The sequence below is a fragment of the Triturus cristatus genome, chromosome 6, assembly GCF_964204655.1.
Source record: "Triturus cristatus chromosome 6, aTriCri1.1, whole genome shotgun sequence".
Taxonomy (NCBI): Eukaryota; Metazoa; Chordata; class Amphibia; order Caudata; family Salamandridae; genus Triturus; species Triturus cristatus.
The window spans coordinates 592379447-592406089 of NC_140589.1; the positions used below are offsets into that span (position 1 = coordinate 592379447).

General features: G+C 44.7%; 1 protein-coding gene across 1 annotated transcript; it reads right to left on the bottom strand.

Moving 5' to 3' along the window:
• Positions 1-9377: 9377 nt before the first annotated feature.
• Positions 9378-16639, bottom strand: LOC146817538 (protein ripply2-like). The gene is made up of 4 exons (XM_085609210.1): positions 16369-16639; positions 13858-13936; positions 11602-11651; positions 9378-10341 (listed from the first exon to the last, which is right to left on the bottom strand). The coding sequence occupies exons 1-4, from the start codon at positions 16497-16499 to the stop codon at positions 10173-10175; spliced, it is 429 nt and encodes a 142-aa protein (XP_085465336.1). The 5' UTR covers positions 16500-16639; the 3' UTR covers positions 9378-10172.
• Between the last annotated feature and the right edge of the window lie 10004 nt (positions 16640-26643).

Below are 26643 nucleotides of genomic sequence, written 5' to 3' on the forward strand. Positions count from 1 at the left end.
AGGGCTAGGGTTCAAAAACTACAGCTAGTCACTTTGCCAAAAAAGGGTCATTTTTCACTGCAAAATTGAGGTGTGACCACCTTGCGTTTTGCGCCGTTTCCTGTCTCGGGCACTAGGCCGACCCGCACAAGTGAGGTACCATTTTTCTCGTAGGACTTTGGGGAACGCGGGGTGGGTGGAAATTTGTGGATCCACGCAGATTCCAGAACTTTCCATCCCAGAAATGTGGGGAAAATGTGTTTTATTTGTCATTTTTTTACGTTTGCAAGGGATTCTGGGTAACAGACCATGGTGGGAGGCAGTCAAGTCACCCCATCCTGGATTCCCCTGGGTGTCTAGTTTTCAAAAATGTGTAGGTTTGCTAGGTTTCCCTAGGTGCCGGCAGGGCTAGGGTTCAAAAACTACAGCTAGACTCTTCGCAAAAAAAGTGTAAATTTTCAGTGTGAAAATGTGGTGTGTTCAGCTTAGGTTTTGAGCCACTTCCTGTCGTGGGCACTATGCCTACCCACACAAGTGAGGTACCATTTTTATCGGGAGACTTAGGGTAGTTCAGGTTTGTAAAGCAACCGTTATTACCTATTGATTTTGGATGCATTTCTCCCTTCCAAATGAAAGACATTGTGAAAAAAAAAAGTCATTTTGAAAAATGACCAATAATTGTCATGCAAGTATGAGTATTCCCAATTTCGAAAATGTGCAAATATGCACTGTTTCTAAACTCTGTAGTTTGTTCCCATTTCAGAAATACATAGGTGTCTTTCATACCGATTTTTCCATGTATATATTTTCCCACAATAATTGCTATAGACCCGGAACAAAAAAAAAACCATTACAAAATGCTGCTCAGTTTTTTACTCTGGGTTCGTTGGGCTCTTGGTGCACCTACAAGTCCTATATATCCCCACAACCAGGAAGGTCCAGTGGATGTAACAATACATTGCTTTCTAAGAGATGTGATAATTAGAAGAAGTTACAGGTGAAAACGTTGACTCAAAAGGCTGCTTTTTTCAACTAATTTTTAAATTTTCCTATATTTAACTGTTAGTTTCTATAAAGAAAGCTTGATGGATCTACACAAATGACCCCTTGCTGAATTCAGAATTTTGTCTACTTTTCAAAAATGTATAGCTTTCCAGGGTCCATTATTGTTTTTGTACCCATTTCTACCATTAACTGGAAGGAGGTTGAAAGCACAAAAAATAGCAAAAAGAGGGTATGTCCCAGAAAAATGCCAAAACTGTGTAAAAAATGTTGGTTTTCTGACAAAATTCTGTCATTCCCTAAAAGCTGGAGAAATGGTGATTTCAGCCCGACAAACCCTGTTTTGATACCATTTGCAGAGAAAAACCCAGAAGCTTTCATTTGCAGCCCGTTTTTCCCATTTTTCACAAAAAAAACAAAATTTTGCTGTATTTTGACTAATTTCTGGGAACCCTCTAAGAGAATCCACAAACCCTGGGTACCTTTAGAATCCCCATGATGTTGGAAGAAAAGGACGAAAATTTGGCGTGGATACCTAATGTGGTCAAAAAGTTACAGGGGCCTAAGCGCGCACTACCCCATATAGCCCAAAAAAGGCTTAGCACAGGAGGGGAAAAGGCCTAGCAGCGAAGGGGTTAAATAAGATGCGATCATGATTGCGGTTTCCTGCCCAGCCGTGTTGCTGTTACGTTCCACAGTGCCCATGTGAACTGCGACAGCTCTAACTTGGTAAGTCGCATGCCGTCACGCTGTTTCTTGAGTTATTTAACTTGTGTTGATCGTCAGATTATTACCACGACAGATGCTCTTGTTATTATGTGTTGCTTGGGTTATTTAAACTTTGTTGATCTTCTGGTTATTACCACGACGGATGCTTATGTTATTGTACGCTCCTTGCTCCGTAGTTGCCAAGCGGGGCGTCAAAAACCGATTATGGTTTGACTTATGTGGACCTCCTGTTTCTTCCCTTATGATTCTGTTGATAACACAATTAATACGCTGAGTGACGTTGGGCCTTGCACTTGCCATCTGTGACACGTTTTTTCTTTTTGCCACTTATGCCTTTTTTCCATGTACTGGGAGAAAGGTGTGCTGGTGGGTCAATCATGTTGAATAGAGGTGCTTTCACAGAGGGGGTGGGTGATTCAAAGACATATGAATGCAAGTTATATCGGTCATAATCCAAATACAGGATAGATAGAGTTTGCTCATGCCATGTTGTCTTTTAACTTCTATGAACATCTGTCTCATTTGGTTACTTAATTTTATTATAGGCTGTTGTATTCCTACCTTATTGGTTTGCAACTATTCAGTTGTTTGCAATCGGACGTCCTCTCTGTCCAGATGCATTATAGGTAAGATGATATATACCATTAAAGGTGCTCCGGGTCGTGAGGAGCAGCTAGACAATACATAGCCCTCCTGACCAAGTTTGTTACTGTGTTAGTTGGCTTGCCCAATTGAGCTTTTGTATCTCGTGACGTTGAAAGGATCTTTATTGATTAAAATATATGATTTCCTTGCAAGTATAGCGGTCTTATCTACTGCACGGGTCTATCCTTTATCAGGGGGTGTCACTCGTCTTACCTCTAGGCCTTGGTGTGATATTCTGAAAGGTATGTGCTGACTCATCAGGGTGTCTATAGCATGCAAAACTTAATTTGGCTACATCAAGTTTAATCAAAACTGCTGATAATGATATTTATTATGCCTCTATGGGTTGTTGATGTTGGATTTACTCTATTCCTCTCTCACTTTAGATAACTTCCCATAGGATTTACGTTGAGCACCATTACAATGTAAACTGGTGGAGTTGGACATCATTACAGTGGGAAGTGCCTTTTAGCTATTAATTTTGATCGTTGCCTCTATATAGACGGCGCTATTCTTTGATACAATGTAAGTGTAAGGTACATGGGACTTGCTATGCCAATAAAATTCTACCTGACGCCTCCACTGCCAAATTTGCAACTACCTCTAATTTCTGTTCTTCACATTGTAGATTCTACCGGATGGGGAACAGCTCTCCTTAGGGAATCCTAGAACCAAAAATGTATGGAGGTGATTGACTCCACCTTCATCTAGTGGTGGGTACTCTCTTGCCTTTTGTTCGCATCAGCTTTTTGATTTTTTTGTTGCTTCCCTTATCGTCCCCTTAATATGGGGGGTTGGCTTTTGTGATCAAGCTGTGGGACTCCATTCTGCTTTTAGGCCATCCACTATGGTGTTCTGCATTCTTACCATGATATTGTTCCTTCCTCTAAATCCTTGGTTGTTCTGCCCCCTCTTTTCCTTTTCCTTTTCCTTTTCCTTTTGCTCTTAAGCCCCGATGGGTAATTTCACGTTGTTCTTCTCTTCTTTCCTGCACCTATTGACAATGGATCACAATGTATCCATTTAATGAAGTGCACTAATATGAAGAGACTGGAAACATGTTAAAATGAGGTTGTTTTGGTTAATTCTGTCCCGGCTGGGACCTTTGATCCTCATTTGTTGTCTATGAATATTAAGTATTAATGTATTGTTTATCTGATGTAAATAGGAACTTTTATAGTTGTTTAATATTTTGTTGGTTTGTCTTTGTCGTGTATATGGGCAGCAAGTTAGCCCATATGTTTCTATGTATAAATTGTCTTATATTTGTTGTAAGTGGTGTTTTTATATTTGTATATTTATTTGTTTGTATCTAACAGTCCTGAAGAAGTCCTGCACTAGGACGAAACGCGTCGGCTGTTCTGTGTGTTGAACCATTAAAACTGGAGGCTGTGTTTTATCTACGTGAAATGAAAATTAAACAATAAAAGAGAAAGAAAAAAGAAAAAAACTGAAGAACTCTCTTTAATGGATATTGACGCTATAAACTACCCTTCTTGATAAAGTTCTGTTGTGTGGTGCACCTGTGCTTTTGTCTTGAATTGTTAGGTTCCTGTTGGGAACAAGCACTGTGACGGTGGGTGCTATCCAGTGTGCACACAGATCCCACTTAGTATAGAAGGGACAATACTCAAGGAGTGTAAAGCAGGTTAGGTGCTGGTAATCAGAAGATTCCGCTGTCAGTTATTTTTGTTTATGTTTTGGTATGTCGTTTTTGTAATCTATGCCTAGGGGAAGAGCGGGTGGGGTACCCGTGAGGCCACGGGATGGAAGAAGGTGTCTGTGAGGGGCGGGGGATCGGCAAATTCCTGGCCAGAATATTTAAGCATTCCATCCATCACTCCTAGTATACTTTATTCGGTTTGGTCTCATGGCATGACCTTTGCCCAGGTTATGTGGCCATCCACTCACCAGTGCACATGGTGTAACAGGCAGCCAACGCCCGTTGCATGTGGCCAACCCCACTGCGCATTACTTTTAACTTGAGCAGCAGGGGTTGAGGCTAGGTTCTCCAGCCAATCGGCCTGTGCTGCCAATGCTCGCTGCACACAGTTTCTGGCCAGGTACTGCATCCAAACCGCCACAGGCAACCAAATCATTGCTAGCAGGCCTCAGCCATGTGCAGTGAGGGTTGGCCTGAAAGGCCATGACGCTGGCCAGGGCTACACACAACACGCCAAAGGCAGTAACCTAGCTCTGCATTTGACTTCTAGCTATGCACATCAGGAATTGCTATACCTCAGGACCAACCCAATGCAAGCAGCCAGCTCCTGCTGTTGGTGGCCAACACCCCAATGTACATCATGGCCTCCAGCCAGGACCTGCCCTACACATGCAATGGGCAGCCAACCGCTGCTGGACATAGGTGTTATACCACACACTTTTGTATTTTATCTTTACAGTCTGAGGATCCTCATTAGGTACCACTGATCTAGGGACAGCTTAATTTCTGGGTACTATGAGCCCTGGGCAAACTTCACAGGCCAAAGCATTGGTGAATCTTTGCTTGGGGAGGCTGTTCAGTGCCAGGACAAATGGTTTCTTGCAATTGTCGGGAGAGCAGCAGCCATTCAGGGTTAGGTGCCAATTTCAGTGCTGGTCCAAAGTTCTTGAGTTGTAGGCTCTCTTTGTCCTTCTTCTGTTCCCAGGTGGGCAAATCTGAGTTTCTGGTGTCAGGGGGCTACATAAATGCAGAATTTAGTGTCGTTAAGGGGAGTGTAAGGTAGTAGCCAATCACTACTTACCTCTGGAGTGACTACACCCCCCTTATTACCACGTACTGTGGAGAGTGGGCATAAACCTGACCCAGAGTTCCTAGTTTCATCAAAAACAAGATGGTGAAACCCTTTTTTGAGTGTCCACTTCAGGTGGCCTACTTTAGCAGTGTGCCTAGCCTGATAGTGCAACACACCTACTGACTGCTCTGGTGCCAAATGGGCCCCAGGGGTTGGCATTCTCCAGGTCTGGAGGAAGCCGGAGTTGCATATTAAAGATCGCAGAGACTTTGAAGCCTCTGGAGAGGTATGCTAATTCTCTAGCCATCCTGCTGGAGGAGGTGTGATCACCTTCCTCCGGAGCAGGCATTGTCCCTAACCTCTGCTAGCATTGGCTCTCCTGAGCAGGGGGTCAGACAGGCATCTGTTGCAGCAGACTGGAAGAGTCCAGTCAGCCAGCACTCTAGAAGAACGGTAGGTTTTAGGGGCTACCTCTAAAGTGGTCTCTGGGTGCATGTCATAATAAATCCAACACTGACATCAGTGTGAATGTATTAAGACAAGGTGTTTGATACCAAACACCTCAACTTTCAGTACAGCTATTCTGGGTCACTCATGATGACCAGTAACCAGCACATGGTTTTGAAATGGATGTCTGAACAGCAATGGAATTGGGCATAACAGGGGCATATCTACTCATGCGGATATGTCCTCCCATATATTATAATGCACCCTTCCTTGGGAATTTAAGGCCGGCTGTAGGGTTGACTTAAATATAGTATATGCAATGTCTTTGGGCATGGCACACAGGGAGTGGGCCATGTCGTGTTTTCGAAAATGGTTTGCACCATTTTACGCAGCCAGCAATAACAGTCTGCATGCATGCAATTTCTGTGTGGTTCCCTTCGGCTGGATTAATACATGCTGCAGCCCTTAGAAACCCTCTTTAGTTCTCATGCCCTAGGTACCGGGGGTAACATTTACTAGGGACTTACAAGAGTGCTAAAACCCTTGTATGTTTGGTTACAATGTAACAGTTTATATGTTTGAAGGGAAAGAGCACTGGCAATAGGGACAGTTTTAAAGGGGCCCAGTGCACTTTCAGTAAAACCAAAACCTCAGTATTAGGGGAACAAGTGGGGTGACTGTGTCAATAGGGGCACTTGTGTACACTCATCCAATAGGATTCCTCTGTTTTTGAATTTCTGGACAAACAGAGGATCTGAAAAATAAGAAGTGGCACACAAAAGTGTTAACCTTTTAAAGCCTAATTCACAACTCTGAAACATGTATAGGTATAAAGCAACATTGTGCCACTATATGCATCTTATTGGTGCTGCAGCTGATGCCAGGTGTGATTCTCACAGCTGTGGCATCTGAAAGATGGGTAGAGAGTATCAATCATGATGGCACAGTTCATGCCAAAGGGGGAAGTCTTCGAGCAAAATCCTCAGAGCATGCTCTGCTTAACCTAATCTAAAAACATCTGCAAGCTTATTGTCCCTTGTTTCTACCTCTAATCACTTCTTGTCTTGCTTGCTTGCTAGCCCTTCAGCATTTTATTCCCTGATGGTCCGCAGCACTGGTAACAAACTGAGCCAGCAGCCCATCCTGGGTCAATCCACCTAAGGCACCAGTAGCGGCCTGTCGCCTGCCAAAGTGGGGGGAGGGCAGGCTGGGCCAGAGGAAGGAGGTAGGGAGGAGGGTTCGGGGACAAAAAAATAAACAAAAAATAAAACACACTTACCTTAACACCGCCGCCGTCTCCCACCGCATCACGCCCTTCCTGCTTCTGGCCCTGAGCTCAGGCTCAAAGCCTGCCCTGCGGCCAATCCTGAAGCTGCTCTTGCATGAGAGCAGCTTCAGGATTGGCCTAAGCGCTGACAACTCGCGCTCCCAGACAGACTGGGAGCCTGTGACTGCTCTTTCCAGCCCCAGCAACGTAGCTGGGGCTAGAGAGAGTTTAACTGTGCATGAGGGTTTGGCTGGCCTGAGACTGCCGGCCAAACCCTCATGCGCAGTGAAGGGAGTGCCCACCACTCCCCCACCAGCAGTGTCATCCCCTGCACTCAGAGTCCTGGGTGCAGGTCCACGGGTTTAAAATAAAACAATAATAAAAAGGGGTTTAGAACCCATTTGATTCTCGTTTTATTTGCTGGTGGTGGCAGGGGGGGTGGGTGCGCTTATCTGCTCTAATGGAGTGGCCACCGCTGTAAGGCACACTTGATGGGGTTAACAGGAACCATGGTTCTACCCCACCTTAGGACTCTAAGATGGATGTCGGTCTGCTTTGGAGCCTTCTTCAGTACGGCAGGCACCATGGACCGAACACTTTTCAAGGTAACGCCCCTTTATTCCCTCCTCTAGGAGGGCAGAGGAAAGTAGTATCAGAGAGAGCGGAGTCACAGAGAGGTTGTGGTGTGGGTCTGACAGAGTGTAGTAGGGTCAGTGAGAGGTAAGATCTTAGAAGTGGAGAGAGTGGAGAGGGCCAAAACATGAGAAAGGCAGAATGGGAAATGAGATAGAAGAGGGGGTTGAATAAGCCAAGGAGAGGCAGCGAGAGGGTGAAGTGCTGTGAGATGGACAGAAACTAAGAAAGGAAATGTCAGTGAGAGAAGAAAGAGAACGATCAGAGGGAGAAGAGGAGAGTTTATGAGAGGAGTTCAATGAAAGAGAAGTGAATAAGATTGAGGGACAGTATCACATAAGTGTGGCAAAGAGAAGGAAAGTAAGAGAGAGGAAAGTGTAGCAAAATAGCAAAAAAGAAACTTATGAAAATGGTGCCACAGAAAGCCAGACAGGGGAGGAGGACAAGGGAGAGATAGAAATCGAATACAGTGAAGTAGGTTCAGTAAAAGAAGCATCTAAAGAGAACGGGATGGGGACGTTAGAGGAAGATCTAAGGGAGGGGAACAGTGTAAGAAGGAAAGGATTTGGGGGCATATTAACAAGAACTTGCGATAAACATCGCAAAGGGCGCTTAGCGCTATTTATTTTATCGCCAGCTATCGCTGGATTCCAACGCTGAGATAGCGCCTTATTATCAAGGCTTATCTGTGAGGCGATATGAAATCCAGCGAAAAGCGCCAGTATCGCCTGAAAACAAGAGTTAAATTGGAGGAGATGAGATCCTTGCTGATACGCCCCAGTGACCTTAACCCTACAATCCACCTCCCATTATGTAGATGGCTTAGTCGACTTTCAAGAAGATGTTAAGATCCTGCGATAACGGGGCTTAGCGCGATTAATCTTGTCGCTAAGCGGGTCTGCTGCAGGCTTGTCAATAAAGCGAAGCCTTGTTAGCGTCCATTTCCATGAAGTTTTGCTCTGGAATGCCTACTTTGCATGTCATTAGCGATGACATGCAGGGCGATTAGACAACGGGAGCAAACTCATGGAAAATAGCGCTAACAAGGCTTAGTGCAAGCTTGTTGATAGTGTGATGTGAATATCGCCGCTTTTCTGGCTTTTAAAGCCAGGAAAGCGGTGATATGGCCCTTGATGATATGCCCCTTGATTGGAAAAGGAAAGTGGTAGTAAGGGTTAAGGTTGAGGAGAGACCTGTCAAAGAAACGAGAGTTTAGATGAGATAGTGGTCAGAATGCAAGGAAGACAGTACGGAAACTCAGCGAGATAAAAGAAGGGTCATATCGATGCACATAAATGGATTAAAGAGTCGACTCATGGGAGTTAGGGAATAAGAAAGAGGGTCAGAGAGAGAGGAGATGTACATGAGAGAAAGGGACAACATTTGAAAGATTACAAGAGAGACAAATAGGTGGGAACAGAGTGGGAAGAGAAAAGAGAGTTGCTGAGAGGTGGCTCAGAGAAAGGGGCGTAGTTCAAAGATGAGAATCGAGTGATGTAGAGACGAGAGAGAGAATGAGGTATGAATGTGGGGAGTGTGGACACGGTTTAGATGAAGTCAGAGGAGATTGAGTGAGAGATTTAGAGTAAAAATGGGCGTTTTGGAAAGAGAGGGATAATCTCTCTCAAAGACTTGGGTATTGTAGAAACCTGGCAAGGGCATCTATTCCTTACAAAAAGCTCACATACGGTGATAAGGATGGACATGGGTCTTGAATTTACACCAAGTATCAAACATTCTCGAGGATATGAAGCCAGAAAATACATTATACTGCAAGCACATAGTACAGACTAACGCTGTGTTCATTTAAACTAACAACCAACAGATCTCTTCTTGTACTTTATTGACAAGTTTTTGTCCATCGTGCACCGGAAAGGACTGTTGTTACCTTAGACGGAAGACACCATGTAGAACAAAGCAACTCAAAAATTACTTCACTGGCCTTTGTTTATTTACTGAAAGTAGTTATATTTACATAGCCAAATGTTATAAAGATAAAGGCTCCAAATACAAAGTCTGTTATATACATATTAAATTATTAAATTTATCTCTGAAATAACTTAAAATACTCTTTTATAATACAGTATCATACATTTTTTACATTAAGAGAGACGATCAATGATTAAATATTTTGTGGCACACATAAACCTAATAAGGCTGAGGATGAGCTTAAATCCTTAGTGGGCCATCAACTGCAAAGACCCGCCTTTCTTTCTGACCATCATTTAGTGGGCTTCAATAGTTGATATTCCTTTGAAAGTTAGAAGTGTATGTCGTTTTCAATAAATATTGTACAACATCAGTAAGAGTGTAAGGTCGGAACAGTTCACAACTTAGAAGCAAAGTCTTCCATCGTCCATTTGCAGGAAGGGATCAGAATGCTGATAAGGTCACTGGTGATCGCATCTGGAAGTCTTTAGGTGTAGAGATTGAGCCATTCAATCTGCAGTCAATTCACACTTTATTTCCCTGTGCATCAGTTCACCCACAGTGTCAGGGTCTCTGCGAACACTGGGGAGCACCATATACCCCCAACTTCCCTAGATGAAGCGAGTCACAGAGGAGTACACTATTTGTGATTGAAGAATATTAATTTGAAGAATACAAGTTCTCTGACTGGTTTGCTCCCCTTGATTTCAAAGTGTTGTTCACTCGTTTTCGAATGATGTAGAGCACTGAAAAGTCACAGAAGTGACTGAGTTTGCAAAGTGTACAATAATGGAGTTTATTCTGGTTCATTCGGAGTCGATTCCAGAATCGTGGCTCTCGTCGCCGCAGTCAGTGTCACTCTCGGAATCGGACTCTTCATAGAAGGAGATGGTGGCCTGGACGGGGAAGCTTGATAGAAGAGCTTCGCCTGCCTCATACAAGTGAGCGGAGCATTTGGATTTAGGCCAAAACAATCTGCAAGAAAATCAGATCATTTCAACCATGTTCAGTCATGTAATACGGAACCATTTAAAATGCAATGTTCTTTCACTTACACCAATCTGCTACAGGATATTCGTCAACAAGATCACAATAACAAAACGCTGAATGCAGATGGAGAAGTACACTGTTTCCCATATTTCAAGAAAATATTATTTTCAGTGAATGAGTCTGAAAATATGTATTTCTATTTGATAGAAAAGCATACAGTAGGACGAGTGGTGTAGCAAGGGAGTTGTGGGTCCCAGTGCAATTAAAGCAAAAATGGGTCTCCCTGCCCAAGTTTGAGTAATAAAACACATCCAAAATGTAAGTGCAGTGGATCCCTCGTATCTCTGGTCCCGGAGCCACAGCCCATGTTGTACTAAGTATAACGATGCCTTTGATTAGTTCTAACCAGTAGTTCCAAACACCCACTAGAGTGCCTCTCTTATTGGTCAATGCCTTACTGAAGAGCTGAAATACAAGCAAAGCTTAGACCCCAGCTGAAACAATCATTCTAAGAAAATGTTCACATACTGATGACTAATGGTCCATTGACAGCTCAATCACTGTAAATATCCCTGCATCTGCTTGTTGTCATGGCGAGCGGCCCTGTGCTGTAGAGTTATCCTCACACTACAGGTCATATTGCATGATTGCCCGGGCTCTAAAGGAGATACTCCTCTTATGACACACACTTCTCTTATATATGAACCATTGCTGGCCTAGTTCCATTACTGTTGAATTCCCTCGGATGTTTATTTCAGAATTAATGGACCGGATTACATTAATTGAACTGGTTACTGAGAATTTTGTTCACTAGTGACTTGGCTGTTTTGCATTGACATGTCACTGACCAACTACTGTAAATTTATGTTTGCAATGAAAAACAAAGAGCTTCACTAAGCAAATTGTTAAATATATGAAGGAAGAAGCATACATCAGGGCTGACACACATGCTAGAAAAGGAATGGCAGCCAGAAAATGCAAGGGTGTGATTGGTTGCTGACTCATTGTTGGCAGAGCCAAGATAGCCTACTTTTCAAAGGTCGTCTCTCTACTAACATGTCCTAAAGAAGAGTCAATGGAAACATAAGTGTCTCTTTAAAGTTATTAAGTACAGAAGAAAACCCTTTCTACTGTGACATTTTAGTATTATCTCTCTACCTAACAAAACTGCCATCTGCTAAACTGGGAAAATAATTCAATAGTACGTAATCTAATGTGTAATAAATGACATATCTCACAACTCACTTGACTGGGTGGTTGTAACTTCCAGGTTTTCCAAGGAGAAGGCCATTGTGCTGCAGAAAGGAGACACAAAAAAGATAAGCTGAAAGGCCAAAATCAATCTATACAGAGAACAGTGTGACAGCGACGTTATACCTGCTCGGCTTTCTTACTTTCAGTCCCAGTCTTAGACAGGGACTGCAGACAAGTTGTAGGGTAACAATTGAACAAAGGTGGAACTGCTGCACACTCTGCGCAAAGTAAGTCTGCAAGTCTGTCCCTGTTTAACCCCTTAAATTACATAATGATTTTGTGAAATAGTCGATGATGGTTTTGTCTATGTGATTTAAAAGAAATTTGAATATTCATTTGCACCCTGGCCACAGCTGGATGAGAAGAAAGAGCAATATTGTAAGGATTTGCTCCTTTTCGATGGTCAATTTTGTATTGTTATTTGGAGTATATGTAGCACATAACCTGCATTATTATGGCATCACAGCATAATTAGTAGTCCAGGAAATAACTTTCCGAATGATTCTAAGGTTTCCATCGCAACCTAGAGCTTAATTCAAACAAGGCAAACATTCGAAGGCTTTAAAAAGTGGGATTTTAGTCCTATTATGCTATTGTCTTCGCTTTTACAGAAATTAAAACTTAAAGTCAGAATTCGTGTGACTTTGTTTTATTGTGTATTTCATAATTGTATTCTGTTCTAAAAATGATCAAGCATTTTTACTACTACTTTTTATGCTGTGATATTTTACAATAATGTTGCAAATTCTAGTAGGGGTCCGTGGAGGGAGTTCCGTGGGGCGGGGGAGGGGCAGTGTGGGGAAATGTAAACACCGGAATATGGATGAACGGAGGTAAGTACACATTTAAATAAATAAAACTAATTCCTTTGCGCGCGCTGCATCGCAAAATCATTTCCCCATCCTGCCCCTCCAGCGCCCCACGGAACTCCCTCCATGGACCGCTACTGGCAAATTCTACTATAGCAGATAAACACTTTGAAATGTAAATGATCTGTACATTCTAAATGCCACTCACACTCGGTTTTGTGCTTTTCCTAAGAACACATAGGGGCATATTAACAGGGTGCGGTGATAATATTATTGCCGCTTTAGAGCCCGTTTTCGGGCGAAAAGCGGCGATATTATCGCATTATCAACAAGGACACGCTAGCGCATGTATCCTTGCATTAGCGCCCCTTGTCAGCACGCCTTCCAACGCATCGCTAATGCAATGCAAAGGAGGCGTGCCTGACCAGACTCCCTTGGGTAAATATCGCTAGCCCAGCTTCCTCATATTAACAAGGGTTTGCGATATTTAAAATCACGTTAAGTATGCCTTAACGCAGGAATTTAACGCCTGTTAATTCCTAACTAAGGCATACCTAACATGGGGGGTGGATTGTGTGGCTAAGACCACAGGCCCTATCACCAAGGATATCGCCGTTTTCCATGGAACATCGCTGGAAAACCAGCGATGTTCCATGGAAAACATCGCTGTCACTGGAATAATTATCGCCATTGCGCTATGCGTTGTTAATACAGTGCTAGCATGGCGATAATTATCTGTGATAGCTGGCGATAAAATTCATCACACTAAGAGCGGCCAGCGATAATTATCGCTGCCGCTTGTTGATATGCCCCATACTCCCTTCTACAATGCACTACGGGGCATATTATCTAGGGACGGCGACAAATAATGCAAAGCGCGCATTTTTATTTATCGCCGTCCATCGCTGGAATTTATCACCCGGGTAGCGCGTTATTAACAACGCGTTTCTCCAGGGCGAAACTATGGATTACGGAGGTTTACAGGTAAGTTAACATATAGATTAATAAAAACGAATTTCGTTGCGTGCAATACATCGCATTTGGGGATGCAGTGCACGCAACAAAATTCGTTTTATTAATGTATATGTTAATTTACCTGTAAACCTCCGTAATCCATAGTTTACTACCCCCCACCCTGCCCCTCCCCCTCCCTACGTCACCACCCTGCTGCTACTCCTACTACTGACCGCCGCTGTTAGCACTGCCTTGTTAATAGGGCGAAAATATTATCTCCGCTTTTTTGGCTTTTAAAGCCAAAAAAGCAGAAAAAAGGCCCTTGATAATATGCCCCTACTGTGACTGAAAGATGCGATGGGTATGGGAGTGGGCTAATGTCTCTCTCACTTGAAAACATCTTCATCCAAAATAAAACGTGTGGTGAATTTGCTTTATTTTTGTCAACAGACCATCTTCTCTAGATGGCGTTTCAAGCACTCACCAGTCTTTGCCTTCTCCTGGCCTGCGATGGCTCAGAGTCCCTCCTGCTGAAGAGCCAAGGTCTCCAGAAGCCTTCAGACCTGAAACAATAACAAGGACAATTACTATCTGTAAAGAAAGACAGAACCCAGCGTCCTCGGCACTGTACAGCTCAATGCATGCACCTGGAATCCGACCCGGAATGCAAAATACGACGAACGTTATGAAACTCTCTGTGGGAAAGCAGCCTTCTGACAGGCCAGGCTCCCTCCTCACTGCCATTATTGGGAGGACTCGACCAGCACTGGCACCTTTGTTCCTTTCCCACTGGGAAATTGCTCCTGTGCCCCGGCTCCTTCCACCCAATTGAAGTTTTTTTTCATTGACAGATTAAAAATGGCACAAAATATATGAGCGTGGGCAAATATGGCGATTGGGACGCAAGCACGCCCTAAACTTTCAGGCGATAATATTACCATCTCGAAATTATATCAAACTTAACATCAAACTACTAATGTTTCCAGTCGCTTACTAATTTTTTTCGCATTATAACTGTTTACACACAGAGGTGTCGTACATGGTGTGCACCTCGTGATGGCCACGTGCAGAAAAAGTTAAACACTGTCTTCCATGCGCAGGGAAAGAGTCTGACTGACAGAAATCCAGCCCGCAGTCCAAAAGCACATACACATCGGGGCTGAGAAATAAGCATAAATACGTGGACACAGCACCCTACCAACACGTCCTCACTGCGGCCTACAAATGGGGCAGGGCAGCCTGTCTGTGGTGATTTGGTTGGGAACTTGGCACACACAGGCCTGCTGCTCTGCTGTAACATAAGTAGCACAAACAGTGGCTGTGTTGGGGTCGCGCGACTGGCCCTCCTGCGAGTTACAAACACGACAGACTGTGGGCAGTGTCTTTGGGTGTCTCTGGGGCGCGCACGCCAGGTTCCATCTGTAGAACTGCACACACATATAACCAGAGGCGCAACTAGAGCCAAATTTCGGGGGGGGGGGGGAGGGGTGAGCAAAAATTTCGGGGGGGGCTGAACTTTAAGCAATAGGCAGAGTGGAGCTGCAGGGGCTCTTAGAAGGGGTGAAACAACAGCAAGGCCTCATTAACATGCAAATGGTCTTTTAAAGACCTGTGAAGTGCTCGGGTGCGGCTGCTTTTTTTGCCCGGGAAGGTGTCTCATCCCGGGTTGCCACACACGAGGGGGGGGGGGGGGGTGCTGAAGCCCTGTGAGTCCAATGGGTGTTGCGCGCCTGCATATAACACACTATCCTCGGTGGTATATGGGCACACAGAAGGGGAGTCGATGCAGCGCACACGTCAGGCAGCCTGTGTTTCTATATGCGGGGTCTATGGGGACTGGGAGCAGGATGCAGTCTATATAAGTGGTCTATGGGGAGCACGATGAAGTCAGGGTGCAGTCTATATGCGAGGGGTCTATGGGGAGCACGGTGCAGTCAGGATGCAGTCTATATACGGGGACTATGGGGAGCATGCTGCAGTCTAAATACGGGATCTATGGGGAGCACGGTGCGGTCTATATACGGGGTCTATGGGGAGCAGGGTGCAGTCTACATGCAGGGTCTATGGGGAGCACTGTGCAGGCTATATACGGTGTCTATGGGGGGAAGGGTGCAGTGTATATACGGTGTCTATGGGGAGCACGACGCAGTCTATATACGGGGTCTATGGGGGGAAGGGTGCAGTCTATATACGGGGTCTATGGGGAGCACGCCGCAGTCTATATACGGGGTCTATGGGGGAAGGGTGCAGTCTATATACGGGGTCTATGGGGAGCACGACGCAGTCTATATACGGGGTCTGTGGGGGAAGGGTGCAGTCTATATGCGAGGGTCTATGGGGAGCACGGTGCAGTCTATATGCGAGGGTCTATGGGGAGCACGGTGCAGTCAGGGTGCAGTCTATATACGGGGTCTATGGGGAGCACTGTGAAGGCTATATACGTAGTCTATGGGGGGCAGGGTGCAGTCTATATACGGTGTCTATGGGAGCACGACGCAGTCTATATACGGGGTATAAGGGAGCACGGTGCAGACTGCCTTTTGGACTTCTGTGGCACCAGTGGCGTACCTAGGGGGGCGGTCCGCCCCGGGTGGCACGAGTTTTGGGGGCGGTGGCCTTCCTATCACCTGCCGTCTCAGGGTGGCAACAGCTCAGCAAGCCCCCCACCCCCCACCCCTTCTCAATGCGTTTTCCGCGTTGCGGCAAACGCAGAGACCGCTACGGGCGCCCAAAGGGCTCGCTTTGCGAGTGGCACATATCCATCGTAGCCTGCAGACGGAGGGTTGCGGAACACATAATTGATTTTTCAAGTTGAACAATCAGCTCAAGCGTGCTGTCAGAGCCCCACAGTCTCTGGTGTGCATGCAGAAGTATTGCAAGCAAGCTCACTAACACAACCGCATTTTCATTCTCCCCATTTTGTCGAAATTAAGGCCAGGTTCACTCTGCCCTCTGTCCTGCCCTGTCTGCTCGTCCTTTCACCCCTTTGACTCACCGCGGCCTGTCGGCTCCTGCTGCTGCGGGTCCCACTGGCTGCTGGCAGTAGAGGCCCCTCCGGGCCTGCCCCGGGCGGGAAGCGAGCCTCGGCTTCTTCATGCTGCTGCCGTGGTTCGTGCTGCAGATCATGATGGCGCGTGACTGTCCTTCCGGTTGTTGCTGTCCCAGTCCCTGGTGCTTTGTCGGCTTCGCTTCAGGTCTTGCGGTGCTTTCCTCTGTTGTATCTGTGTTTACTTGTGCTGCTGTAGCTGCTGCTCTGAATGTGTCCGGACTCGGAGATGCTTTGACACTTTCAGGCCTGCACTGCCATCTTTATACCTCGCCCCATGACCCACCTCCCCCAGACACACACAGAAGGGGTCACAGGCGTCAAAGTAAACAGTCTCTGAGCGCGTGCTGTCCCAAATGGCGCGGGGACACATGTGCCAGAAGGTGTCAATCACACCTAAGCAGACCCACGCAACTTAGGGCCCTGTTGGTTTATCAAATGGTTAAATTAACTGAGCAGAGACGGCCCTCACTGCAGGGAACTAGAGCCTGTGCCACCGATAGTTGAGTTTTAGAGATTAACCCTGCAGCGTTTCTACAGCTTATTTCAAGTTTTTTATTGACTTCTCTGTTTTTGCCTAGCAATGCAATACAATGTATTCGACAAATCTTTACATGTAGCAGCTCCTCAGAGGAAAAACAACATATACGCATTATTTAGTGAGATACCGCACTTATGAACTGACTGAAGTGAAATGCTCCTGGGTATATTTCAAAAGTCCAGTCCACCAAGGTATAAAGTGTGAGTTGAGAGAACTGTTCTCACCGATCCTGTAGTGGTCACTGGTTTGGGTGCCCAGAGGATGCAGCATTTGCATAGCCATATACGGGACTTCCAATACTGCATCCGCTGGGCACCCAGACCAGTGACCACATTAAAGGATCACGCTATGATGCTGATTGGGTTATAAGCCAAAATACTGAGGACAGAAACATCGGCATGCTAAAATTTATGGCCAAAATATCAACTGCAAGAAAATTGTGAGGGTAACTGTGTATAGGTAACTATAGATTTAGGGGCCTATTTACGAACTGCATTTTTTAGTATGTAAAGTAGTACTACAGTAGTACTAGTCTTGTACTAAAAATACTATTCACAGACCTTCGGCTGTAGGCCCGCACCTCTCCACTCTTTTCTGTGAGGGGATCTCGCAAAGGTGGTGATCTCTGCACATGCACGTTGCGGTAGTACATGTTGGAGGGACAAGGGTAAGTGTCTGAAAATGTGGAATACTTACTACTAAATGGGAGTGGTTTAGAGAAATTTAAGTAAGGGTTTAGGGAGGGACAGTCAAATACAAAACACAGCCCCAGAAAAGAGTAAGACCATTTCTATTCACTTACTACACATCTAAAATTACTACAGCCGTACAGAAGTCAAAGCAGGAGTAAATGTAGTGCAGGCTAGGCTTTATTTTAATATTAAACACACCTATATAATTATTAAATACTTTTTTATTGTTTCAAAAGTTAATAATAAGATTAAACAAATAAGTAAATTAAATATTTAGCATTTAAAAAAGCAATTAAACACATAACTCTAAACAAAATGTGCAACATATAAAAAAAAATAACAATGTTATTGAGGGTGGGAGTTTTTAAATTCGACTTGAAAAAATAGAATTTATAATATAAATTATATTTAAATTAATTACATTAATTGATTTTTAGTACATTTCATTTGATTAGTTAATGTGCTATAACATTTTACATTATTAGTTATAGATTAAAAATAAACAAGTACAATTATTTTATATTTGTATTCTAGATTAAATATTTTAAATCATTTGTTTAGAGAAGAGTAAAATGGAATCATTTTCCCTATACTTATCCATAGGGGAAGGTCCACCAGGATGGCAAAGTTCTCCACCTGTGCAAAGGCATTAGTAGCAATTTCACATTTGTAAATCTTGTTGTAGGAGGGACCACCCACTGATATGAGGGGGCTGAAAAATGTAAGTCTATAACTAAGTGTGAATCTGCACTCGGAAATAGTGACTAGCAAAATAGTGTAGAAGACACCTAGATGTAGTAGTAAGTATAAACATAAGCAAATCTAAACATGTATATTTTTCTTTGTAAATAGACCCTGTACTGTTCTTGACTCGCATCTATGTACAGTGAAGATATATATTGTCAGGATACATGAATGTGGAGTTAAGGTTAGTAAACCCATACTTACTTGTGTATATTTACTTTCACCATATTCTGGTAGGCGACATTAATGCCACAATATTTTGTCAGATTGATATTTCAGTGTTGATATTCTGCGAGAAGATGTGGCGTTATGACCAAAACTGCTGACTTTGAAACTGGGGAACCAAGATTGAGTCTCTGCATCAGCTCAACATCCTGTGATTCAGGGCAAATTGCTTAATCTTTCCATGCCTACAAAAGGAATGTGAACTTACGCAATATAACTAGTGCTCATATAAAGGACTCTAGTGCCTTTGGGTCGAGTTCACACTATATAAAATTGCACACAAAAAAAACCACGCTGATTACTAGGGAACATGTCCATAAATTATACTGTCTTCCCAACTGTATCACTGGAAGAACCCCAGGTCTCAATGCCATCCCCTAGTTGCCCTTTTGGTTTAAATAAACAAGAAGATCAGGCACATTTTTTCATAAGGTATGAATGATAGGAATAGATAATACACATTCCCCCAATTTTCATAACAGAGAAATACCTTGTAAAGACAGTCAATGTTCTTGCTGCATACCTTACAGAATGTCTTTGGTTTAAGCAAATTTGTCGATTTCATGAAGTATGTATTATTCAAAAGGGCAACATTGTTTGCACAAAAAATCCTTGTTGTGATTGATATGTATCATTTATGAATTCCAAGACTCCTTTTAATTGACCATTAGAACCTGTTGCCATGGCAATAGGCAATTGGGGGTGTACGTCTGCCTTTGATTCGAGTGATAGTTGTTGGATCTGCCCTTGATGAAGTAATATGTTGATTTAGAAATTGTAATTATCAAGAGAAATTAATTCATGTATTGTAATCGAAATGTTTTTAAGTTCAAGGGGATGTTTTGAATGCATTAATGTTTAAAAGTATGAGTTTACTGTTATATATTTCACAGAGTTTTAGGTGCATAAAGGTTATTTTAGTGGAAGTGATGTCAATGGATCATGGATCACATGCTCACTAATGAGGATAGAGCAGGATGTGTATCAGGATGAGAGGAGACCAGGGGCCCCTAAAAGAAATGGGGTCTAGACATAGCGAAGCCAAGTTTACAAAGATGGAGGAAATCATCCAAGAGGCACTAACAGGTGGAGCAGTATCGGTATGAATAAGAAGGAGCAGACCTAAATTATCAAACTACAAAGCAAATAAAAAAGGAGAAAAATATGACAGCACTGAAACAACGAGATGTCAATACTGAGAGTACTTGTAGATTTCAGAGAGAGCCACTGAGGGCAGTTAAAGCATAATGATGTAAATGCAAGAGTAAAAAAGGTGAAGTTAAACACTAAGGCCCTCATTATGATGTCGGGCAGACCTGCATCCGCCCGACACCGTTGAGGTGAAGAAACCGTCCAACCATAGGTCGGTGGTTCTGACACCCTAATTGGGATGCGACCGCACATAGTGCAGTCGGAAACATCCATTTTCCAACGGGAGCTTGTGCGGCTGGCTGAAAACTCCGGCAGCACAAGCTCCCATTGGAAAATGGAAGATTGTAAACATCCCTGCGCTGTGTGGCACACAGTGCAGGGATGTTGAGGGGGGCACTATAGGTGTCCCCCAGGACCATATGCGGAGGACCAGGGGGCTCTGATAGAGGACCCCAACGTCGGTTTTCTACAGCCAATCCATGTCGGAAAGGTCGACATGGATTGGCTGCCGAAAACCAACATCATAATGCAGATGGCGGAGCCGAGCCTGGTTCCACCGTCATTGAAGGGATTACTATTCCGCTCCTGTTCTGACGGCCTCACAGAGGCCATCGGAAGAGGAGCGGAATCCCCTTACAGTTATCCCTCTGACCATCGTAATCAAAATACGGCAGTCAGAGGGAAACCTAAGGATGTCAGGCAGAGAGGCTCCGACCACTGGTTGGAGACTCTCCACCCGACATCCAAATCAGGCCCTCATTGTTTGTGGATATGTAAAGTGGCATGGGGGAAGCAACAGCAGGAAAAAAGTCAAGAATAAGAAGCTAAATTGGGTTAATGAGTTGCAGAGACCCAGAAAGGCGGTGGGGGAATCAGTAAGCTGAACTAGCTTGCATAGTGGGCTAGCCGGCAGCACAGCCCCACAAATAAGAGAGTTGTTTCATAGAAAAGGTAGACGAAGTTTTATAAATGGAAGCCGAAACGACAATCTTTTGGACACACAGATTTAGAAAAGTCCTGGACTATTTTTAAAATCTATTAGACACGGTTAGTAGCAGATGTGAGGTGTAGAACTGTATCAAAGCATATCTTAGCTACTTCTTCTAGCCTCTTAAGGCTACTATATGATTGGCTTCAACCATTTCAGGTTAATCACAGTGCCAGGAACATTCCAGCCTCCTGCAGTGTAGTTTAGACTCCGACAAGAAGCTGGTGTACCAACCGGCAGAGTGTGTAGTGCAGCGCTTCCTCATAGAAGAAATACATTCATAGCTGAGGTAATGTACACTGTCCTGGATAAAGTACCAGATAGTCAATCAGCCTGGAGTGATGGATAAACAGCTGATGGACCTCCGTGGCCATATATTCTGGTAGATGGTAAAGCTTTGGAGAAGACCCAACAGAGCCAAAGGTGACGTGTAAAGATAAGGAAATAACCAATTTTAGGTACCTACCCACTTGTGTCTAGTCAGACACAAGAAGCAGGCTTGCACCAGGTAATGAGCTAACCATACGCCTGCTGAAGACATGGATTCTCAGCAACTTCATGAATTTGAGAAAGTCATCATATAAGTGGTAAAGCGTACCATACCGTGCACATGGAGAGTTCTTCCTCCAAATTTCTTGTAATGAGTTGTCTGTACAGTGAGATGTGATGAGCAAACATAGAGCCTCTGATTAGATCATAAGAGACGAACTAGTAGTCTGGCTGTTTTCCATTCAGTGGTTTTCGGACAAGATTTAGAGATTTGAGCTTCAGTTTACTAGGAGCCAATGAGGGTACTCCAGGGCAAGTGTGATGTGGTTGTGTTTTTTCAGGCTCCAGAGAAAGCAAGAAGCATGATTCTTTATTTTCGAGAGTGATTCTTTGGGAAGGCCAGTAAAGAGAGAGCCGGTTGTAATAGTCAAGACAGCAGAGAAGCACCATGGAAAGACTCTTGGTCTTGCATTCTTTGTGGCATCTTCTGAGCCCATATTTCACCCAGTGGAAAACAAATGCAGAGTCAGGGAAAACATCTTCCAAATTTTACAATTCACCTTATGTACAAATGCAAAATCTTTATATTTGTTTGGTTTGAGAAATCATTCCAGCCAGTAAGAAGGTATTATCAAGCCAAACAAGTAATGTAATATTTTATATTATACACAAAAATGCTGAGATATTGACTTTTCGAGGTCCTTGTTAGAGTTGTATGATGAAATATCTACCAAAAATATCGATTTGCAGTGATACAGTCTCTAAAATATCAACAGGCACAATATCGTCAAGGTAAGTATTCATAGGGGAGTGTAGATTTCCTATTTTAACTCCACATCAATTACCTTAACGATACTATATGATTGATGTCTTGGAGTCAACATTGTTTCAGGAAGACATTTCACCTTGGTATTTCAGTACCACACCCCTGGTAGATGGGATTTGTAAATGTGATTTTAATATGTTTTTAGGTAACACAGTAGAAAGGTAAATTCTATATGAGCATGTAAAGAAGTATTTATTGTATGTGTTTTAGTTTATATGGTCTTTGGAGTATTTAATAACAGCAAATATTACCTTATTAATAACATAAATGAATAAAACAAGCCTTCAAATATTTTCATAATCAGAAGATTCTGCTAATTGCCCTTCTAGGTCTAGCCTGAGGGGTAAAAATAGTACACAGTCAAAATGGAAAATGTTTGCAAAGCTTTCAAAGCATCCTTCAATCCCAATGTTATAATTTTCAGAAAAACAATTTTTAAACTATATTGATTCATGCCCAAATAAAACCAGTCAGCACTCATCTGACCCTCATATATAATAGTCTTGGGAGATAATATGACACTTCCTATATTTTTCTGCTACCTTTGGGTGTATGATCCTGCTTCAATCCTAAATGTAATCTGATCATCTGTTACATTTTCACAAAAAATACAAGAAACAAATTTCACCCAATTAGAAGTTTTCCATTAGCCCACATTTAACCATAATAGCTATGAATGGAGTAGTCAACAACAACTTTAATGAGGATCACCATATGTTCCTCTTTATAGTACTACAGAGCTTCTGAGACCCACACACCCAAGCCTGTAAGCCAACAGCATTCACAAGAATGATATTATGCTCAGAAACGAGTTTCAATGGTTTTACAGAATTACCTCATATAGCAGTGACGGCCCGTGTAGGCGCAGAGGAGGGGCAGGGTGGGGGGTTGCAAAATGCGGCAAACGGACGATTTCAGGTAAGTTACAAAAAAAATGCGCGCTGCATTTGGCGATGCAGCGCGCGCAACGAAATTCGTTTTATTAATTTTTTTCGTAACTTACCTGAACTCGGCCGTATGCCGCATTTTGCAACCCCCCACCCTGCCCCTCCTCTGCGCCACGTCACCGCCCCGGTAAAACGCCCTACACGGGCCGTCACTGTCATATAGTATATTTAATTGACAAAGCGTCATCATAGCCAATGGACAAGTAATACAACCTTCCCACCTACAAGCTGTTGCCAATTTACAGATAGTGTAATCAGGTAGTGCAGGCAATTGAAGTTCATAACATATCCCATCTTGCTTTCTCCTAGCTCACATGTGCGAGATGCCTTCAGATTGGCAACACATATAAAGTTTGTTTTATTGATATTGTTATCCATTTCTTATAGTATAACTCCTGGACAAAAAAAGGCCACGAGGAGACTAAGACAGAAGAACCCCAACATTGGTAAAAGTAAGGCATTTGAAACAACTACGAGCTCTAGGAGGGAGGCAACTTAAGCCCTTCATCCACGCTTTCAATTGTGCAATAAAATGCACATCTCATGTATGAAATGAGAAACCACTATATCCCAAAGAAACAGAGAACGAGTGCCTTTCTAATAAATGATTTTCATTTAAAAATTCCTGCATTATAAACACATCAAGCTTCAAAGAAAGACATTGCATAGTCCTCTATCACTTGTATGTATTCACTCTTTTTTGATATTACAATGTTTATGTATAGTGTTTAAACAAGAATAGTTTTGATGTATAGAGCACCAAAGGTGAACTCTAAGGGGTATATTCACAAGAACGTGTGCTAAACATCACCAAAAAATGTTAACACAACTTTACAGATCGCAGCCTATCGCAGGAAAATAACCCAGTGTCAACGTGGAATTCACAACAAGGCGGCCCCATGCAATAGTTTGCCGAAACCACGGCCAATGCCCGCGATACAACAACCTCGACGGAGATAAAAACACAAACCCCAACGCAAAAAAACCTGCGATGGGCCAAACAGCGATGAGGAAATCAGCGCTAGGCAGCACCAGGCCTGCAACACACACCTGGCAGGCAGGAAAAATCACCATAAAAGCAGAAAAAACACCCAAACACAAACTGACCAACACCAAAGCACCATGGAGACAGCCGGAGCAGGCGCAGAGGAAGAACGCATCCCCACAAGCACCCCGGACGACCATCCCAGGACCTCGGGGACAGGGAAGGGCAAGTACAAGAGAAGAGGAAGACAAAGTTCAGTCAGCAGGCGAACAGGATCATAGTCACGGAGGTGATGGAACACCATAAACAACTGTTCGTCACCTCCAACGTGTCATTGGGCACCAAAAATGGAATATGGTGGGACATCGTGGACAAGGTGAATGCCGTCGGAGAGCACAGGAGGACAATGGACGAGGTCAAGGGGTGATGGAATGACATCAAGCGAAAGACCAAGGAGAAACTCGCAGCCAACCAGAAGGCAGCAATGCAGACTGTTGGTGGGGGCCCAGCGCCACAGCTCATGCTGGATGACATGGAGGAGCTGGTGTCAGACAGTCATCAGTGTGGATACTGTAACCGGAGTCGGGGGACCGGACACTGCTCAACAGGACACAACACAACCACAACAGGGTGAGTGACCACCAGGTACAGGGGGGACGGGTGGAGATGGCCACGATGGCACACATGCACAATCAAACAGAGCACAGTGCACACCCTCAATGACTCTGTGTCCTCGCCCAGATCTATAGACTGTCATAATGTACAATGCCATGCTGTCTGAATGTCAACATGTACCATGTGGCTACATACATGTGGACATATTGCAATACACCATCTCCCCTTCACATTGCAGGGCCACCGTCAACACCCCATGCAGAGCAGTCCCAGCCTCTCTTCACTGATGACAAGGAGGACAGCCCCAGCATCAATGCACAAGCCCTCCTAGACTCATTGACATCATCCGACACTCACCTCCAGGATCAGGGCCGCCCTGCTGCATCGAGGAGACCCCACCCATCACCCAAACCACCCAGCAGGAGGCACCCACGGCCACGGCAGTCTCCCAAGACCCCCAGGAACAACACACGGCCTTCCAACACCGTGTGCTTGAGGGCCAGAGGGAGACGGCTGAGCAGGTGCAGGTGGGGTTCGACCTCATGGCTACCAAAATGGACGCCTTCCTTGGGTGTCTCGGCACGCTCCATGGTCTCCAACGAGCCCTGACTGACATCGCTGGAGTCATGACGTGAACAAAAGAACACCTGTTCGCTCACAGGGGCTCCAGCGATACCAGCCATGAGCTGGCACACATGCAGAGGCTCATGGAGGACATGGTGAGGATGGAGGCGGAAAGGATGGGTTTCCACCGCTGCACACCAGCGAAATGTAGCTGGAATCTAACATGGCCTGCAGATATTCATCATGGCATTGCTGCCACAATGCGTGGCGCTGATGAATGCTGCTGCCCCCACACCATCCACAACTCCACCCCCTGGTGTGTCAGTGCCTCACAGTGCGGCAGGCGAATCCACTCCGGCACCTGATGTGTCAGTGGCACACAGTGCCACAGCCGGTACTGCAACACCCACAGGTGGGGCAGAGCACACATCCGAGGACGTGGATGGGTTTGAGTTAAGAAGGAGGCACTAGCATTCATTTCCGCCACCTGGCCTGTTTCTGCTTGGTGCCGCACATGGCCCCATGACCTTCCACTGACCCCCGATACAGTCTGATACACTCACCTTTGACAGCAACATGGACTGCCATATCCTGTTTGATGACCAATGACTCGGTGAGCAGACTGCGGACTGTACCATTGCTCTCCTGCAGTACTTGTCATCCCCGGATGGACTCTGGTTGGCCATCCACGGGCACACATTGTGTGGTGTGCTTGGCATGGCCCTGTACCGCTCCAGCTGCAAAACTGCACTGGATGTGCAATAAACATCCAGTAACGCACTGCTGTGTTACGTCTTTCATCATTCATGTATGAATGTGTGCATGAATGTAGGGACAGTGATTTCCATTGCGTCAATGATGCTCATCCCGTGGGATGCCAGTCAGAGGGTGCTACATTGCCTATTGTGTTCCGGGTGCCGTGGACACTACAACAGGGACACACGCATCAGTCACTTCCATGTCCGGACATGGACTGAACCACGCCCAGAGCCCATGAGTCATTGTTGCAAGCCCTGCGCTGGTCCGGCATACGGCAGGCCAGACCACTCTGCTTATGCTCCGAGGGGGGCCCTCATTACTACCCATCGCAGGCATACTCGCTGGTGGTGTGCATGTCACTAGTCTAGTTGTCAGCATGTCACAGCCTCACTCTGAGGGCAGGTTTGCACACACACCACACCCATCCGGCATAGGCGTCACTGGCCATGTGAGTCTGCCAACATAAGGGACCAACGACGTCACATTCCCCTCTGCCGGTGGTGACTGGATGACGGATGCTCCACGGTTCTCAATCGTAAAGGGCCCATGAGTTGTTGCGCACAGGGTTAGTGGCACCCGAGGCCTTGCATCTGTCACGGGCCTACCACTATGTGGCGCTGACTGGGGTTGCACAGGGTTAGTGGCACCCAAAGCTTTGCGGCCGGCCCAGGCACCCTGCCACGGGAAGGTGACTTTA